This window comes from Pituophis catenifer, unplaced genomic scaffold (assembly GCF_029215685.1).
Source record: "Pituophis catenifer annectens isolate HBS135680 unplaced genomic scaffold, rPitCat1.0.hap2 SCAF_4, whole genome shotgun sequence".
Taxonomy (NCBI): domain Eukaryota; kingdom Metazoa; phylum Chordata; class Lepidosauria; order Squamata; family Colubridae; genus Pituophis; species Pituophis catenifer.
Genome location: NW_027256884.1, coordinates 127749979 through 127770136, shown reverse-complemented (window position 1 = coordinate 127770136; position 20158 = coordinate 127749979). Strand labels below are relative to the sequence as shown.

The 20158-nt window shown below is 44.1% G+C and overlaps 1 protein-coding gene across 1 annotated transcript in view; it reads left to right on the top strand.

The window, feature by feature from the left end:
• The first annotated feature begins 9168 nt into the window (after positions 1 to 9168).
• The window catches only part of AQP11 (aquaporin 11), a 12381-nt gene continuing 1391 nt past the window's right edge, over positions 9169 to 20158 (top strand). Inside the window, exons 1-2 of the mRNA XM_070944078.1 lie at positions 9169 to 9766; positions 19156 to 19272. Coding sequence (XP_070800179.1) covers positions 9169 to 9766; positions 19156 to 19272 — 715 coding nt within the window. The remainder of the gene's footprint in view (positions 9767 to 19155; positions 19273 to 20158) is intronic.

Below are 20158 nucleotides of genomic sequence, written 5' to 3'. Positions count from 1 at the left end.
ATTCTATTCTATTCTATTCTATTCTATTCTATTCTATTCTATTCTATTCTATTCCATTCCATTCCATTCCATTCCATTCTTCTGTTCTGTTCCGTTCCGTTCCATTATTCTGTTCTGTTCCACCTCTACTCTAATTCTATTCTATTCTATTCCATTCCATTATTCTGTTCTGTTCCACCTCTACTCTAATTCTATTCTATTCCATTCCATTCCATTCCATTATTCTGTTCTGTTCCGTTCCATTCCATTCCATTATTCTGTTCTGTTCTGTTCCACCTCTACTCTAATTCTATTCTATTCTATTCTATTCTATTCTATTCTATTCTATTCTATTCCATTCCATTCCATTCCATTCCATTCCATTCCATTCCATTCCATTCTTCTGTTCTGTTCCGTTCCATTCCATTCCGTTATTCTGTTCTGTTCTGTTCCACCTCTACTCTAATTCTATTCTATTCTATTCTATTCTATTCCATTCCATTATTCTGTTCTGTTCCACCTCTACTCTAATTCTATTCTATTCCATTCCATTCCATTCCATTATTCTGTTCTGTTCCGTTCCGTTCCATTCCATTATTCTGTCCTGTTCTGTTCCACCTCTACTCTAATTCTATTCTATTCCATTCCATTCCATTCCATTCCATTCCATTCCATTATTCTGTTCTGTTCCGTTCCATTCCATTCCGTTATTCTGTTCTGTTCTGTTCCACCTCTACTCTAATTCTATTCTATTCTATTCTATTCTGTTCTGTTCTGTTCCATTCCGTTATTCTGTTCTGTTCTGTTCCACCTCTACTCTAATTCTATTCTATTCTATTCTATTCTATTCTATTCTATTCTATTCTATTCTATTCTGTTCTGTTCTGTTCTGTTCCGTTCCATTATTCTGTTCTGTTCTGTTCCACCTCTACTCTAATTCTATTCTATTCTAATTTTTGAGTTGCATTTAGTCGCTCCACTCACCCTAGCACCACAACCTTCTACGTTTTGTTCAGTTTACCACCAAATGTTGATATTCCCAATTTGTTTTCTCCACGGGGGGGGAAAGACGGAAAACCTTTGTGTGGATCCCAACACAACCTTTGTGTACCTCCCATCACGCAAACAGAGAAACAAAGGATTCCAGAGCTGCTGGCTGCAGAGTAGATCATTTGCAAGCCCTCCTGATTTGCAAGTTTAAAACAACTCCCTTAAAAATGATCCAGGATTGGCTTTAGTCCATTGTTTTAAAAAAAAATGAAAAGAGCATATATAAATGGTTAGCCTGATAGCAGGACTTTTAAAGCTGTGAGAAACCTGTTCAGTTTTTGTGTAAGAATCCCCGCTGGGGAATTCTGGGAGTTAAAGTCCATTGCTTTACATAATGATTAATATCACAGTATAATTCTTATTATAGGTAGTCCTTGGCTTATGTTCTGCCCGAGCCACGGACCCCAAAGAATGCAGCACACACAAAGTCTGCACAGACCTTAGTTTACTAATTTTTTATTTTTAATTAGATTTATATACTGCCCTACTCCCGAAGGACTCAGGGCGGTGAACAGGCACAAAAATAAAATACATAAATACAAAAATTTAAAAGCAAAAATAAAACCAGATTAAATAATTTAGCCCGAGACAAATTTAAAAAATCCCAATAATTTAAAAACAGATTTAAAATTTTCAAATTTAAAAGAAAAGGGGGGAAAAGGTTAGGCCAGGCCAGCTTGCTGGAATAGGAAGGTCTTAAGAGCACGGCGGAAAGTGCGTAAATCTGGGATCCTCCATATCTCCGGGGGAGCTCATTCCAGATGGCAGGTGCCCCCACAGAGAAGGCCCTCCCCCTGGGGGCCGCCAGTCGACATTGTTTGGCCGACGGCACCCGGAGGAGCCCCTCTCTATGAGAGCATACCGGGCGGTGAGAGGCTATTTGTGGTAGTAGGCGGTCCCGTAATTAAATCAGTCTTTTTCAAACAAAGGCTGTTAATTAACTTTCTTAACAGTCTACAAGAATCCAAAGAATAAATAATCGTAATCTTACTAGGGTTGGCAGAAAGCCCAGAAGCAATTTGCAGGAAACTGATAAGAGAACTAAGATCAGGACGCGAAGGAGAGTGAAAGAAGTTGTTCCCTGCAAATTGCCTCATTCGTCATTCTTCCTTAAATAGGCTAAGGGAGTGGGCAATTAGCCCCAAGCCTTACTCTCGAGGAGACCTCCTCCTGAGGAGCCACTCCTGCCTTTTGACAGCTCTGCGTGCCCATGCATCGAGAAGAGGCTCATCTTCTTCTTCCTCTTCACCCATGGAAGCTTCTGGAGGTTCTGAAGGCCCTGACTGAATCCCCGCCTCTGGCACCACATCTTCTCCAGCCTCCTCATTGTCCGACTCGAGCGCCAGCTGCACAGGCTGATGGCGCAGCACCACACCAGCCTCCTTGCTGTCGGAATCAGCTACTAGCTGCACAGGCCGCGTATAGGCCACAACAGCTTATAACCTCAATTGGGGCCCAATATTTCTGTTGCTAAGCGAGACAGTTGTTAAGTGACTGTTGCCACATTTTACGATCTTCCTTGCCACAGTTGTTAAGTGAATCACTGCAGTTGTTAAGTTAGTAACACAGCTGTAACGTGAATTTACCTTCCCCATTGACTTTGCTGATCAGATGGTCATAAAAGAGGAACAAATGGCCCTAGGACGCTGCAGCCGTCATAAATACGAGTCCATTTCGAAGCGTCTGAATTTTGATCACCTGCAATAAGATTCTGAAACAGTCATAAGTGTGAAAAACCGTCATATGTCACTTTTTTTCAGCACCGTTACATCTTCAAATGGCCAGTAAACAAACTACTGTAAGTCAAGAACTCTCTGCATTGCTATTCTAGTATTTAAGTACAGCTGCACAGATCCCATTGTTAGTTTAAAGTTGTCTAATAAAAATATGATTATTCAAATCTATGCAAAATAAGTTTCTTAAAATAAGGTTTAATTCTTCCTGAGTTCCTATGTTCCTCTTTAGCAATTCTCGGCTGGGTTGAATGTTTGATTTTTGCTCTGTCATTTTTTTTTACTGCTATTTATAGTTTTTTCAGTACACTTTTAAAATCATTTTTTAATATTATTAGGCCCGCAGAGCCGTGCATTTAGGATAAGCAGCTGTATAATTCAAATAAATAAATAAATATTGAAAAGTGCAGTGGGCATTTAAAAAACAAAAAACAAAATAAACATTGAATGTTTGCCAAGAAAATCTACACAAGAAAAAAGCCAATGATTGAATGATTGAATTAATATATGAGAAAAATGATTGAACTAATATATGAGAAAGGTTTTGAAATCTGAGCTTAATATTAAATACTAGGATCCCTTCTTTGTTGTTATTTTAAAATGTTAAAAGAGAAAAAGGGGGAAAAGGGGAAAAAATCTTGCTTCGAAAACATTAGTAAATATTTAATTTATAATCTTCTCCTTTTTAAATACTCTGACCGAGTTACAGCTTTTAAAAACATCTAAACCAATATTTAGATATTCAGACTGTCAAAGAAGAAGGCACAACATGGAGTAATTTGACATTCGTGTGACTTCAGGACAGAAAAAATTATGAAGTGTGAATTCAAGCTCATTAAAAGCTGGAAAGCAGACGGGTTGGAAAATCTGGAGGTCATCCTTTCATTTTAAAAACTAGGAAGTAAAAGAGCAACAATGGAACAGAACACAGCACTGAAGTGGAAAGATATTATTTCTTTCAGGGATCGAAGTTGCCCCTAAAAAAATCCCCCATTTCTCAAGCAAGCAAAATCATGCCTAGATACATTCAATGTATTATACTAGCCTGAAGTGGCCTATTTACATTAGCCTGGGTTTGTACATATTGCAGTATTAATACGAGTAGAATAGAATAGAATAGAATAGAATAGAATAGAATAGAATAGAATAGAATAGAATAGAATAGAATAGAATAGAATTACAGAATAGAATAGAATAGAATAAGAATAAGAATAAAATAGGAATAGGAATAGGAATAGGAAATAGAATAGAATAGAATAGAATAGAATAGAATAGAATAGAATAGAATAGAATAGAATAGGAATAGGAATAAGAATGAATACAATAGAATAGAATGGAATAATAATTAGAATAGAATAAAATAATGATTAATAGAATAGAATAATTAGAATAGAATAGAAGAGAAGGTAATGGAATGGAATGGAATGGAATGAAATAGAATGGAAGGGAAGGGAAGGGAATAGAATAGAATAGAATAGAAGGGAAGGGAAAGGAATAGAATAGAATGGAATGGAATAGTAATTAGGATAGAATAAAATAATGATTAATAGAATAGAATAATTAGAATAGAATAGAGGGGAAGGGAATAGAATAGGAATAGAAATTAATAGAATAGAATGGAATAGAATGGAATAATAATTAGAATAGAATAAAACAATGATTAATAGAGTAATTAGAATAGAATAGGAATAGAAATTAATAGAATAGAATAGAATAGAATAGAATAGAATAGAATAGAATGGAATAATTAGAATAGAATAAAACAATGATTAATAGAGTAATTAGAATAGAATAGAATAGGAATAGAAATTAATAGAATAGAATAGAATGGAATGGAATGGAAAATAATTAGAATAGAATAAAACAATGATTAATAGAGTAATTAGAATAGAATAGGAATAGAAATTAATAGAATAGAATAGAATAGAATGTAATAATAATTAGAATAGAATAAAACAATGATTAATAGAGTAATTAGAATAGAATAGAATGGAATGGAATGGAATAATAATTAGATTAGAATAAAATAATGATTAATAGAATAGAATAATTAGAATAGAATAGAAGGGAAGGGAAGGGAATAGAATAGAATAGGAATAGGAATTAATAGAATAGAATAGAATGGAATAATAATTAGAATAGAATAAAATAATGATTAATAGAATAGAATAAATAGAATAGAAGGGAATGGAATAGAATAGAATAGAATAGGAATAGGAATTAATAGAATAGGACTAGGAATAAGAATGAATGGAATGGAATGGAATAACTTTATTGGGACTTTGAAGGTCCCCTGATCGGCAGACCTGATTCAAATGACATTTGGGGGCCTCCAGCAGCTCTCAGAAGGGTCCCCCCCTCCTCCCTGTCCGACAAAAGAACCACATCCACAAACCCCCGAAGCCTCCCCCCCCCACTTCTCTTTCTTCTAAACCGCCCCGGGAAACCCCCACCCCCACCCCCACCCCCCACTTTCCTCCTCCACGGCCCCCCCTCCGCCTCCCCCCCCCCAAGAGTGGGAAGCGCCTTTTTAATGATTAATCCCAGCAATGCCAGATTAAAGAGAAGAAGAGCCCGGGCATTGCAATTCTGCACTCTTTCTTTCTTTTTTTTTCCTCTTTCTTTCTTTCTTTTTTTTTTTTGCAAAGAGACGTTTTTGCAAAACTCCCCTTTGCAAAGGGGCAAAGCGTGTCCCGTCCCGTGTCCCCTTCCCCCGCGTGTTTCGGGCCGGTTCGGAGCTGGTTCGGCTGCCCGGAGAGAGCCAAAAGCAGGTAACGCCGCCGTTTTGCAAACAGATTGGCAGGTCGGGGTGGGGGTGGGGTGGGGGAAATGGCTTTAACCAGATCTCTCTCTCTCTCTCTCCCGATCTGGGATCCACCAGCCGGGAAGGATCCGGATCCGGATCCAAAAGCCAGGCCGGCTTGCACCAATAATTGCAATTCATAATAATAATCGTTGCAATTCATAATCATAATAGTTGCAATTCATAATAATAATCATTGCAATCAATAATAATAGTTGCAATTAATAATAGTTGCAATTAATAATTGCAATTAATAATAATAGTTGCAATTAATAATAGTTGCAATTAATAATAATAGTTGCAATTAATAATCGTTGCAATTAATAATAATTGCAATTCATAATAATAGTTGCAATTAATAATAGTTGCAATTAATAATAATCGTTGCAATTAATAATAGTAGTTGCAATTAATAATCATTGCAATTAAAAATAGTTGCAATTAATAATAATAATTGCAATTAATAATAATTGCAATTAATAATAGTAGTTGCAATTAATAATAGTAGTTGCAATTAATAATAATAATCGTTGCAATTAGTAATCATTGCAAGCCTTTTGCAAAAAAATAAAAAAAGAGAGCCGAGGCTTGGGGGAAAGAAGCGACGTGGCCGGTGCGGGAACGCGGGACCCCCCCCCCCCCCGTTCCGCGGGGATCCAGCGGCCGTTAGATCGCCCGGTCGAACGAAGCCAGCAACGGCCCGGAGGCGGAGGCTTTCCGAGCCGGCCGCCCGCCACGAAGAAGCCGGCAGGAAGAACGGATCGTCCCCCGGGAAGGTGGTGTTTTTTTTCTTTTTTTTTTTTTGCAGGAAGCTTTTGCAGAGCTGAGCCTCTCCTCGTGGTCTCCTTTCCTTTTTTTTATTTGGGAGGGGGGGTGAATGGAGGAGAAAGTTGAGGCTCCTCCCACTCTAACAGGGTGGGATTTGAACTCAGACCCCCATGACCAGCAGGGAAGTAGTAGCCTGAAGCAGAGGGGATTGAGACATCCCCCCCCCACCCCCCCCCCACAGCAAGGATAAAGGTAGTCCTCGATTTATGACCATAATGGAGCCCCCCACATTTTTTTTGTCGCTAAGTGAGACAGCTGTTCTGGGAAGTCTTGCCCCGTTTTACGACCTTTCTTGCCTCCCAAGTTGTTAAGCGAATCGGTGCCATCGATAAACGAGCAATTGGGTCGGTTAAGCCGAATCTGGCTTCTCCACGGATTTTGCCAAAAGGGAAGCCAGAGGGGATTCGATCGCGTGACCTCCTGGGACACCGCGACGGTCATAAGTGTGAACCAGTTGCTGTGCGTCTGAATTTTGATCTCACGGGGGTGGCTGGAAAGGTTATAACTGAAACGTGGCCATAAGTCATGACTGTTGTCGCTTTGGATGGTCACTAAACGGACGGTTGCAAGTCGACCGTTTACACCGATGAGCCCCATCGAGCCCCGATTTTTTGTTGCTAAGGGCGATAGCTGCTGAGTGAAGTTTTGCCCCGTTTTACGACCTTCCTGGCCACGAGTCGTTAAGCGAATTACTGCAGCGGTTAAGTTAGTTATACGGACGTTAAGTGAGTCTGGCAAGGGGTGCCAATAGAGGTCATTTTTTGGACTTCTGGCCACCGTTGAGCCAACTTTTTTTGTTGCTAAGCAAGACGGGGGAGTTTTGCCCTGTTTTACGACCTTCCCACAGTCGTTCAGTGAATCACTGCTCCGGTGTTAAGATAGTAACACAGTTGTTAAGTGAATCTGGCAAGGGGTGCCAATAGAGGTCATTTTTTTGACTTCTGGCCACCATTGAGCCAACTTTTTTGTTGCTAAGCAAGATGGGGGAGTTTTGCCCCATTTTACGACCTTCCCACAGTCGTTCAGTGAATCACTGCACCGGGTGTTAAGATAGTAACACAGTTGTTAAGTGAATCTGGCAAGGGATGCCAATAGAGGTCATTTTTTGGACTTCTGGCCAACGTTGAGCCAACTTTTTTTGTTGCTAAGCAAGATGGGGGAGTTTTGCCCCGTTTTACGACCTTCCCACAGTTGTTCAGTGAATCACTGCGCCAGATGTTAAGATAGTAACACAGTTGTTAAGTGAATCTGGCAAGGGGTGCCAATAGAGGTCATTTTTTGGACTTCTGGCCACCGTTGAGCCAACTTTTTTTGTTGCTAAGCAAGACGGGGGAGTTTTGTCCCATTTTACGACCTTCCCACAGTCGTTCAGTGAATCACTGCGCCGGGTGTTAAGATAGTAACACGGTTGTTAAGCGAAATCTAGCTTTCCCGTTGACTTTGCTTGTCAGAAGGCCACACAAATCGTTGCTCCCCAGGACACTGCAACTGTCATAAATCTAGTCAGTTGCCATTTCTTTTCCACCTCAAATTGCCTTCATTTGATCAAAATATAAACTACAGAGGAGAATCCAAAGTAATGAAAAACTGAGGGGAAAGAAAAAAAGGGGGGAAAGAGGAAATGTGGGGTGGAAAGGGAAAAAAAGAATAAAAGATGTTGACTTCCCACTCCGTTTGGCACAGTAAAAGATAAGAATAATAACATTAGAACATCCATTTTTTTATTAAATCTACTCAGTTCTCAAGCATCTGAATTTTGGTTCACGACGTGGCCATGGGGATGCTGCAAACGGTCGTAAGTTTGAAGAAACGGTCCTAAGTCCCTTTTTTTTAGTGCCGTTGTAACTTGGACCGGTCACTAAACAAAACGGTTTAGTTAAGCCGAGGATTCTCCATACAGGTAGTCCTCGAGTTACGACCGCAACGGAGCCTGAAATGTGTGCTGCTAAGTGAGACATTTCCAAAAGTGAGTTTTGCCCCATTTAATGACCCAGTTGCCAAGTCGTTAATGGAATCACTGCTGCTAAATTAGCGACACGGCTGTTAAAGTTTGTTAAATTGTAAACGGTTGTTAAATTGTTTGTTATTGTTTTTAATCATGGGGTTAAATTTATATGTATCTTTTTAATTGTATTTTAATATTTGTAGTTTATGTTTTTATTTGGCTGTTCACCGCCCTGAGCCCTCGGGGAGAAGGGCGGTATACAAATTTAAAAAAAATAAAATAAAAAAAAATAATAAATAAATAAATAAATAAATAAATAAATAAATAGATAGATAGATAGATAGATAGATAGATAGATAGATAGATAGATAGATAGATAGATAGATAGATAGATAGTGAATCCAGCTTTTCCCCGTTGACTTTGCTTTCCAGAATGCCACAAAAAGGAGATCTCGTGACCCCGGGACACTGCGACCGTCATAAATATGAACCGAATTTTGGTCACGCCACCGCAAATGGTCATAAGGGTGGGGGGAAAAAAAACAATACTAAGTCACTTCCCTCCCCCAGTGCCGTTGTAACTCGGAACGGTCCCTAAAACAGACCGTCGTAAATCGAGGACTACTTACAACACGGCTGTTAAGCCAATCCAGTTTCCCCGTTGATTCTGCTTGTCAGAAGATCCGCCAGAGGGGACCGTGTGACCCCCCCCAACTCCCCCCCGGAGGAAACGCTGCAACCGTCACTAAACGGACAGTTGTAAATTCGAGGACTTCCTGTATCAGCATTTTTTAAAAAAAATTTCCCCTTCCTTTTTTTTCCCCGCAGCCATGAATACCGACGAAGCCTTGATCTCCCTGCTCGTGATGGCGGGCATTATCTTCCTGGTGGGCACGTGCAGGCAGCTAGCCCACCGGGCGCTACTACGGCGGACTCCCAACTGGTACACTTTCACCCAGGAACTGACCGCCACTTTCCAGATCTGTGCTTGCACCCACGAACTTTGCCTGCTGGGCAGCTTGTTGCCCCGTCCGCAAATCGCCCTTTGGCTCACTTACATTTTCACCGTCCTCCACGGCTGGACATTAACGGGCAGCGTGGGCAACCCGGCCAGCAGCATCCAACAGCTTTACAAAGGCGAGCTGGGGATCCACGGGTGGTGCCTGCAGACTGCGGCGCAGTTCGCGGCGGCCGTCTTGGCTCACCTGTGCATGAAATTAATCTGGATGTTGGGCTTCACTGCCGGTCATTTGAGAGCCCTGCCTGACGTTTGCAGCAACCCCATTCAAACCAGCCTCACCAACGCTTTCGGCCTGGAGTTTCTCTTCTCCTTCCTCCTACACCTGACTTTACTCCAGTTCCAGGGCATGAACCCCACGATGAAAGTACACCTCATCGCTTTGCTCATCACCTCTTTCGTCTACGCAGGTTGGTGGGCTTTATCCCTCGTTTGCTCCTTCGGCTTAAGACTCCGACCGGGTCTTTGTTCTGGAATATAGGTAGTCCTTGATGTATGGCCACAACAGTGGTGAAATCCAATTTTTTTTTTTACTACTTGGTTCTGTGGGGGGTGGCTTGGTGGGCGTGGCAGGGGAAGGCGACTGTAAAATCCCCATTCCCTCCCCACTCCTGGGGGAAGGGTATTTCAAAATCTCCATTCCAGGCAGAAGGATATTGCAAAATTTCCATTCCCATCCCACTCCAGGTGGAAGGATACTGCAAAATCCCCATACCCTGCCCACTCTAGGCAGAAGGATACTGCAAAATCTCCGTTCTCTCCCCACTCCAGGCAGAAGGATATTGCAAAATCCCCATTCCTTCTCCACTCCAGGCGGAAGGATACTGCAAAATCCCCATTCCCTCCCCACTCTAGGCAGAAGAATATTGCAAAATCCCCATTCCCACCCGACTCTAGGCAGAAGGATACTGCAAATCTCCATTCCCTCCCCACTCCAGGTAGACGGATACTGCAAAATCCCCATTCCCTCCCCACTCTAGGCAGAAGAATATTGCAAAATCCCCATTCCAGAGGAAGGATATTGCAAAATCTCCATTTCCTCCCCACTCCAGGCGGAAGGATACTTCAAATCCCCATTCCCTCCCCACTCTAGGCAGAAGGATACTGCAAAATCCCCATTCCCTCCCCACTCTAGGCAGAAGGATACTGCAAAATCCCCATTCCCTCCCCACTCTAGGCAGAAGGATATTGCAAAATCCCCACTCCCTCCCCACTCCAGGTAGACGGATACTGCAAAATCCCCATTCCCACCCCACTCTAGGGCCAGCCAGAGGTGGTGTTTGCCGGTTCTCCGAACTACTCAAAATTTCCGCTACCGGTTCTCCAGAACCTGCTGGATATCACCCCTAGGCCATAATTGAACCCAACTTTTCCGTCGCTAAGGCAGTTGTTAAGCGGATGTTGCTCCAAGAACCGTTCGAATGCAGTCTTGGAAAAAAGCAAACGCTAGCAATTTACAAAACAGAAAGGGAAATTCGCAGTGAGGCTTAACTTGGAAAGGCAGTCCTCGTTTAGTGACTGCCTCGTTTATTGAGCCTTTGCGGTTAACACAGGGATGAAAAAGTATAGAATAGAAGAACAGGGTTAGAAGGGATTTTGGAGGTCTTCTAGTCCAACCCCCTGCTTAGGCAGGAAACCCTTCCATATCTTCTTTGAAAACTTCCAGTGTTGGAGAATTCACAACTTCTGGAGGCAAGTAGTTCCACTGGTTAATTGTTCTCCCTGTCAAGAAATTTCTCCTTAGTTCTAAGTTGCTTCTCTCCTTGATTAGTTTCCATCCGTTGCTTCTTGTTCTACCCTTGCAGTCCCTTTTCCTTCCTTCCTCCTTCCTTCCTTCCTTCTCTCTTTCCCTTCCTTCCCTCCTTTCCTCCCTCCCTCCCTCCTTCCTTCCTTCCTTCCCTCCTTCCTTCCTTCCTTGTAGTCTCTTTCCCTTCCTTCCCTCCTTCCCTCCTCCCTTCCTTCCTTCCTTGTAGTCTCTTTCCCCTCCTTCCCTCCCTCCCTCCTCCCTTCCTTCCTTCCTTGTAGTCTCTTTCCCTTCCTTCCCTCCTTCCCTCCTTCCTTCCTTCCTTCCTTGTAGTCTTTCCCTTCCTTCCCTCCTTCCCTCCTTCCTTCCTTCCTTGTAGTCTCTTTCCCCTCCTTCCCTCCTTCCTTCCTTCCTTCCTTGTAGTCTCTTTCCCTTCCTTCCCTCCCTCCCTCCCTCCTCCCTTCCTTCCTTCCTTGTAGTCTCTTTCCCCTCCTTCCCTCCCTCCCTACTTCCTTCCTTCCTTCCTTTTTTTTTAAAAAATTGATTTATATGCCGCCCTTCTCCGGAGACTCAGGGCGGCTTACAATGCGTTAAGCCGCCCTTACAATGCGTCTTCCTTCCTTCCTTGTAGTCTCTTTCCCTTCCTTCCTTCCTTCCTTCCTTCCTTCCTTCCTTCCTTCCTTGTAGTCTCTTTCCCTTCCTTCCCTCCCTCCCTCCCTCCTCCCTTCCTTCCTTCCTTGTAGTCTCTTTCCCCTCCTTCCCTCCCTCCCTACTTCCTTCCTTCCTTCCTTTTTTTTTAAAAAATTGATTTATATGCCGCCCTTCTCCGGAGACTCAGGGCGGCTTACAATGCGTTAAGCCGCCCTTACAATGCGTCTTCCTTCCTTCCTTGTAGTCTCTTTCCCTTCCTTCCTTCCTTCCTTCCTTCCTTCCTTCCTTCCTTCCTTCCTTCCTTCCTTCCTTCCTTGTAGTCTCTTTCCCTTCCTTCCCTCCCTCCCTCCCTCCCTCCCTCCCTCCCTACTTCCTCCCTTCCTTCCTTTTTTTTTTTTTTTTGATTTGATTTATATGCCGCCCTTCTCCGGAGACTCAGGGCGGCTTACAATGCATTAAGCCGCCCTTACAATGCGTCTTCCTTCCTTCCTTGTAGTCTCTTTCCCTTCCTTCCTCCCTTCCTTCCTTCCTTCCTTCCTTCCTTCCTTCCTTCCTTTTTTTTTTTTTTTTAATTTGATTTATATGCCGCCCTTCTCCGGAGACTCAGGGCGGCTTACAATGCATTAAGCCGCCCTTACAATGCGTCTTCCTTCCTTCCTTGTAGTCTCTTTCCCTTCCTTCCTCCCTTCCTTCCTTCCTTCCTTCCTTCCTTCCTTCCTTCCTTTTTTTTTTTTTTTTAATTTGATTTATATGCCGCCCTTCTCCGGAGACTCAGGGCGGCTTACAATGCATTAAGCCGCCCTTACAATGCGTCTTCCTTCCTTCCTTGTAGTCTCTTTCCCTTCCTTCCCTCCCTCCCTCCCTCCCTCCCTCCCTACTTCCTTCCTTCCTTCCTTTTTTTTTTTTTTTTTTTGATTTGATTTATAGGCCGCCCTTCTCCGGAGACTCAGGACGGCTTACAATGCGTTAAGCTGCCCTTACAATGCGTCTTCCTTCCTTCCTTGTAGTCTCTTTTCCTTCCTTCCTTCCCTTCCTTCCTTTGAATAGACTAGAACAGAGTTGGAAGGGACCTTGGAAGTCTTCTAGTCCCACCCCCTACCCAGGCAGGAAACCCTCCACCACTGCAGACAAATGGTGGTCCAATCTCTTCTTAAAAACTCCCCATGTTGCTTCCCGTATTTACTACAACTCCTGGATGCACGTTGTTCCTTGTAAGTTGACAACTCAACGTTTGCAACCTTGGCGGGCCTGCAAAGCGAAGGAAAGCTGGGGTAAGCTTGGGAGCGCACTCACGGTTTTACTTAGCCATCGCTTTGCTTGAATGGCCGAGAGATTTCTTATCTCGCCTGGATCTACAGGGGGGGTCAGACTAGATGACCTACAAGGTCCCTTCCAACTCTGTTACTCTTTAAGAGATCTAGGCATATGAATACACCCTCAAGAAAGAGCTTCTCGTAAGAAGAGGGCATCGTATTCTCGCAAACCCTGCCTTTTTGCCGAGTTGCGTTGTCTCTTCCGTAAGATTCTTTCTGCCAGCCACTTCTGCTGAATCACAATTTTGCAGCTCATCTCATTGTGCATTTTTACTGCTCGGTTGCAGCAAAACTGGGCTGGCTCAAAAGCCTTTGGAATAATCTCCCGTGTTAAATCGATGGAAAGGGAGAAGAAATAAAAAAACCCGCTTCTGATTCTAACGTAAAGCAAAGTTTAGAAGTTGTTGAGAACTTTTGCGTGGCTGAATTGTGATTTTCTTACCCTATTCAGGGTTTCTTTTTTTTTTTTTATTGAAAAAGTTTTACAATTACATTTTCTCCCCAATTTCCCCCCCCCAACCCTCCCTAACCCCCCCTAACCCTCCCCTCCCCCCCAGACTTCCTCAAAATATAATCCAAATCAAAATCCCCTTTTTATAAAACTTGAACCCGTCCACCCCCTATATATTTTTCACATCTTCACAAAATTCTATTATTCTATCCCTATATAATACTTTCAGTTAACTATTCAGAGTTTCGATTAAAAGCAGGGTGGATAAAAATAAATGATTTTTTAAAAAAAATAAATAAAAAAACCCAGATTTTTTTGCTTTAAATCGGATTTTTTTGATTTAAATCAGATTTTTTTGATTTTTATCGAATTTATTTTAATAAAAAACTTTGGGGGTAAAAATCTATCGTAAGATAGTTTTCTATTTAAGATACATAAATAATTGAGTTTATTCAGCATGAAATGGAGCTTAGTTATGTAGCAGGAGGCTGTATATTCTGCAACCCTGGGACTATCGGTGAGTCAACAGCGGGTCAAAGGAGTAGCAGAGATGACAGTTGCTCTTTAAAACTTATGATTTAAATCGAGTTGATTTAAATCAAGCCTTTTTACCAGTGATTTAAATCATGATTTAAATTGTGATTTAAATCGACTCGATTTAAATCAAATCCACCCTGATTAAAAGAGAATATTTGTAGCTCGGAGTTGAAATGAGGAGGGCTCCTTGGTGCTCTGTGAGCTTGGTGGTTTTCTTGCAGACGTTTAATTACCCAGCTAAGTGACATCATCAGTGCCAGAAGGGAGTGGATCCTTTTTTACCACTGATGAGGTTCCCTGGTTTTGTAATGAAACGACTGCAAGAAAACCACCAGGCTCGGAGAGCACCAAGGACCCTACTACAGCCCTTTTCCTCTTCCTGTTCCTCCTCTTCCACTCTGCAAACCCCACTCCCTTCTAACACTGATGATGTAACCTAGTCAGGTCATGAAACGTTTGCAAGAAAACAAGCAAGCTCAGAGAGCCCCAAGGAAACCACAGTCCTCCTCCTCCTCACCGCAACCCCAACTCCGCTAATGCGCTAGTCAGAAAAAGAAACTCCTGAGATTTTTTTCCCCCCTCCAACTTCCTCAACTTGCAACAGGTTCATTTAGTGACCATTCAAAGCTGCAACCGCACCTAAAGCGCTGTTAAGTAGCACTTAGCTGCCAGCTGCCTGCAATTAGTGCAAGTTCGAATCTCACCAGGCTCAAGGTTGACTCAGCCTTCCATTCTTCTGAGGTAAATAAAATGAGGACCCGGATTGTGGGGGCAATAAGCTGACTTTGTATAAAAAAGAACACCGCTTAGGGGGGGCCCGAAAGCCCTACTAAGCAGGTATATACAAAAGTACGAAGGCTATTGCTTAACGCATTGTAAGCCGCCCTGAGTCTCCGGAGAAGGGCGGCATATAAACCGAACCAATAAATAAATAAATAAATAAATAAATAAATAAATAAATAAATAAATAAATAAATAAATAAATAAGTAAGTAAGTAAGTAAGTAAGTAAGTAAGTAAGTAGTAAGTAAGTAGTAAGTAAGTAGTAAGTAAGTAAGTAAGTAAGTAAGTAAGTAAGTAAGTGACTCATGACCGCTTTTCAGAATTACAACCCCGAGATCAAAATTCCGACGCTTGGCAACGGGCTCGCACTTACGTCCGTTGCTGGGTCTCAAGATCACACGATTCCCCCTTCGGCGACCTTCTGACAAGCAAAGTCAAGGGGGGAAGCCGGATTCACGTAACAAGCGTGTTCCTAAATTTTAACCGCCGCAGTCTTTTACCTCACAAATGTCGTAAAAATGGGGCCCAAACTCACTCGGCAAATGTCTCGCTTAGCAAAATTAGAAATTTTGGGCCCAATTGTGGCCGTACTTCAGACTTTGCTGAAAAGCCATGTGGGTACAGAAGCGGAAAAGGCGGCTCTAACATTTCGCGCGCAAAAAAGCGTAAGATAAATTCCCTCTTTCCCCCCCCCGTTCCCGGTCCTCCCATGGTCCTTTGTCCACCAATCGGTTCCACCTTAGTTGTTTTGAGAACGATCTGTTTGCCTCGGATATTCTCAGAGTTGGTGACCTTGGGACCACAGTTTTCCCCTCTCAAACCACCCTCACATCCTAAGGCCTTCTCTCTCACCCCACCTCCCCTTATTGTTGTCTGGTGGCGAGCAGGCTGGATAGCGCCTCAGCTATGACGCCTTCCCTCGCCAGACTATCCAAAGGATGCCTGAAAAGATCTGAAGAACCTCCAGCCTCCACCGTGTGGCCATCGTTGATCATTAACCTTCCTCTGAAGAATTTGGCAAACCCCAGAATGCAAACATTGCGGCATTCAAAGAGGTGATCTCAGTTAGATCGCTGAACTTTGGAATCTGTTCGATTGGGACTTGCTCCAAAATCTCCAGCTCAGCACCTCCTGGAATTGGCGGTTAAATCCAAGCACTATGTCCATCAGTGAAAAGATGCCTTCTTGCAGGACTTGGAGATGGACCTTTGGTGTAGCCATGCTTGGTTCAATATTCCCACCCCACCCCCCCACCCCTTTCTTCTGATGTCCAGTTGAGATGCAGAAATTGAGACCAAGAGATGGTTTGGTCTGTAGAGCAGATACGTTTCATGGTCTAGCAATTAAGGCATCAGGCTAGAAACCAGGAGATTGGGACTTCTAGTTCCACCTTAGGCATGAAAAGTGGCTGGGTGACTTTATGCCAATCACTAGGAGATGGTGAGTTCTAGTCCTACCTTAGGCATGAAAGCCAGCAGGGTGACTTTGGGCCAATCACCAGGAGACTGTGAGTTCTAGTCCTGCCTTAGGCATGAAAGCCAGCTGGGTGACTCTGGGCCAATCACTAGGAGACGGTGAGTTCTAGTTCCACCTTAGGCATGAAAAGCGGCTGGGTGACTTTATGCCAATCACTAGGAAACAGTGAGTTCTAGTCCTGCCTTAGGCATGAAAGCCAGCAGGGTGACTTTGGGCCAATCACCAGGAGACGGTGAATTCTAGTACCGCCTTAGGCATAAAAGCCAGCTGGGTAACTTTGAGTGAATCACTAGGAGATGGTGAGTTGTAGTTCCGTGAAAATCCTGCCATGAAAGCTGGCTGGGTAACTTAGAGTCAACCATCAGGAGATGGTGAGATGGCATGAAAGCCAGCTGGGTGACTTTGGGCCAGTCACCAGGAGACTGTGAGTTCTAGTCCCGCCTTAGGCATGAAAGCCAGCTGGGTGACTCTGGACCAATCACCAGGAGACTGTGAGTTCTAGTCCTGCCTTAGCCATGAAAGCCAGCTGGGTGACTCTGGACCAATCACCAGGAGACGGTGAGTTCTAGTCCCACCTTAGGCATGAAAGCCAGCTGGGTGACTTTGGGCCAATCACCAGGAGACGGTGAGTTCTAGTCCCGCCTTAGGCATGAAAGCCAGCTGGGTGACTCTGGACCAATCACCAGGAGACTGTGAGTTCTAGTCCCGCCTTAGGCATGAAAGCCAGCTGGGTGACTCTGGACCAATCACCAGGAGACGGTGAGTTCTAGTCCCACCTTAGGCATGAAAGCCAGCTGGGTGACTTTGGGCCAATCACCAGGAGACTTGTGAGTTCTAGTCCCGCCTTAGGCATGAAAGCCAGCTGGGTGACTTTGGGCCAGTCACCAGGAGACTGTGAGTTCTAGTCCCGCGTTAGGCATGAAATCCGGCTGGGTGACTTTGGGCCAATCACCAGGAGACTTGTGAGTTCTAGTCCCGCCTTAGGCATGAAATCCGGCTGGGTGACTTTGGGCCAATCACCAGGAGACGGTGAGTTCTAGTCCCGCGTTAGGCATGAAAGCCAGCTGGGTGACTTTGGGCCAATCACCAGGAGACTGTGAGTTCTAGTCCCGCGTTAGGCATGAAATCCGGCTGGGTGACTTTGGGCCAATCACCAGGAGACTTGTGAGTTCTAGTCCTGCCTTAGGCATGAAAGCCAGCTGGGTGACTTTGGGCCAATCACCAGGAGACTGTGAGTTCTAGTCCTGCCTTAGGCATGAAAGCCAGCTGGGTGACTTTGGGCCAATCACCAGGAGACTGTGAGTTCTAGTCCCGCGTTAGGCATGAAATCCGGCTGGGTGACTTTGGGCCAATCACCAGGAGACTTGTGAGTTCTAGTCCCGCCTTAGGCATGAAAGCCAGCTGGGTGACTTTGGGCCAGTCACCAGGAGACTGTGAGTTCTAGTCCCGCGTTAGGCATGAAATCCGGCTGGGTGACTTTGGGCCAATCACCAGGAGACTTGTGAGTTCTAGTCCCGCCTTAGGCATGAAAGCCAGCTGGGTGACTTTGGGCCAATCACCAGGAGACTTGTGAGTTCTAGTCCCGCCTTAGGCATGAAAGCCAGCTGGGTGACTTTGGGCCAATCACCAGGAGACTGTGAGTTCTAGTCCCGCCTTAGGCATGAAATCTGGCTGGGTGACTTTGGGCCAATCACCAGGAGACTGTGAGTTCTAGTCCCGCCTTAGGCATGAAATCTGGCTGGGTGACTTTGGGCCAATCACCAGGAGACTGTGAGTTCTAGTCCCGCCTTAGGCATGAAATCTGGCTGGGTGACTTTGGGCCAATCACCAGGAGACTGTGAGTTCTAGTCCCGCCTTAGGCATGAAATCTGGCTGGGTGACTTTGGGCCAATCACCAGGAGACTGTGAGTTCTAGTCCCACCTTAGGCATGAAATCTGGCTGGGTGACTTTGGGCCAATCACCAGGAGATTGTGAGTTCTAGTCCCGCCTTAGGCATGAAAGCCAGCTGGGTGACTTTCAGCCAGTCTCTCTCTCTCTCAGCCCAGCCTACTTTACAGGGTTGTTGTTGGGGGAGGGCAGGAAAAATGGAGGAGGAAGGAGTACTATATACGTTCGCTACCTTGAGTTACTTAAATATAGGTGAGAGAAAGGTCTAGTAAATATATAAATAACGAAACCAAAACGTTTGTATTGAGATTCCGAAACTTTTCCACGTTGTGGGATAATGTACATATATGCATGGGCTCTAAACATGGGAAACAAGCAAGAGACCCCTGTGTTAAACTTGAGTCGGTCTCTGCTGCGTGGTCCCCTTCTTTGTTATTTTGGATCGTATACAACAGGGTTCCTCAAACTTGGCCGCTTGAAGATGTGTGCACTTTGATTCAAGTTCTGGTGGCAAGCTGTTCCACTGGTTAATTTTTCTCACCGTCAGGAAATTTCTCCTTAATTCCAGGTTGCTTCTCTCCTTGATTAGTTTCCATCCATTGCTTCTTGTCCTGCCCTCAGGTGCTTTGGAGAATAGCTTGACTCCCTCTTCTTTGGGGAAGCCCCTGAGATATTGGAAAACTGCTATCATATCTCCCCTAGTCCTTCTTTTCATTAAACTAGACATACCCAGTTCCTGCAACCATTCTTCATACGTTTTGGCCTATAGATTAGGACATCTTTCTTCCTATAAATGCCTAGTGTTTGGGCACAACTCGAGAGTTATCCCTCTCCGATACGAATGTATTATTCATGGTTCTGAATTATCTGATTCTTCTGCCAGCGAGCTGATTTTATTGCCTTTTAAAAGCCGCATGACGTCTTAAAAAAGGAGACATGTTTTGTGGTCTCTCGTAGGAGGAAACCTCACCGGTGCGGTATTTAATCCAGCCCTGGCTTTTTCTCTGCACGGAAGCTGCTTCGTAGACCAGCTCTGGAATTACCTGGTGGTGTATTGCATCGCGCCATGCGCAGGTGAGCAGTTCTCTATTTTCATTTCTTGGGACAAACAGACAAGGATCCCTAAATTGTAGGAAGCAAGGGTTATAAAACAAGGGACCAAGCGGGGAACAACTTTTAAGAACGGAATCTTCGAATAAACCTCTGATGCTGGATAAAATAGGATCCCTCATTTGCTTAGGTAAATCTTTCATTGGGCAATTAAAAGGTAAAAAGTTTCCCTTGCACATATGTGCTAGTCGTTCCCGACTCTAGGGGGCGGTGCTCATCTCCGTTTCAAAGCCGAAGAGCCAGCGCTGTCCGAAGACGTCTCCGTGGTCATGTGGCCGGCATGACTCAACGCCAAAGGCGCACGGGACGCTGTTACCTTCCCACCAAAGGTGGTTCCTATTTTTCCACTTGCATTTTTTACCTGCTTTCGAACTGCTAGGTTGGCAGAAGCTGGGACAAGGAACGGGAGCTCACCCCCTTACGTGGCACTAGGGATTCGAACCGCTGAACTGCCGACCTTTCGATCGACAAGCTCAGCGTCTTAGCCACTGAGCCATCGCAATGAAAGAGTTCCAGATTACACTCAGTCCTCGATTTACGACCCCCAACGGAGCCGAAAATTTCTGTTGCTAAGCGAGAGTTGCTAGATGAGATTTGCCCCGTTTTACGACCTTTCTGGTCGCAGTTGTTAAGCGATTAACACAGCCATTGTTAAGGTAAGTCACACGGCTGTTAAGTGAATCTGGCTTCCACCATTGACCTTGCTTGTCAAGGTCGCAAAAAGAGATCACGCGAGCCCGAGGCCCTGCAAACTGGCATAAGTACATGCCAGTTGCCAAGTGTTTGAATTTTGATCACGTGTCCATGGGAGATTCTGCAATACTCACGTGAAAAACAGTCTACAGAAGAA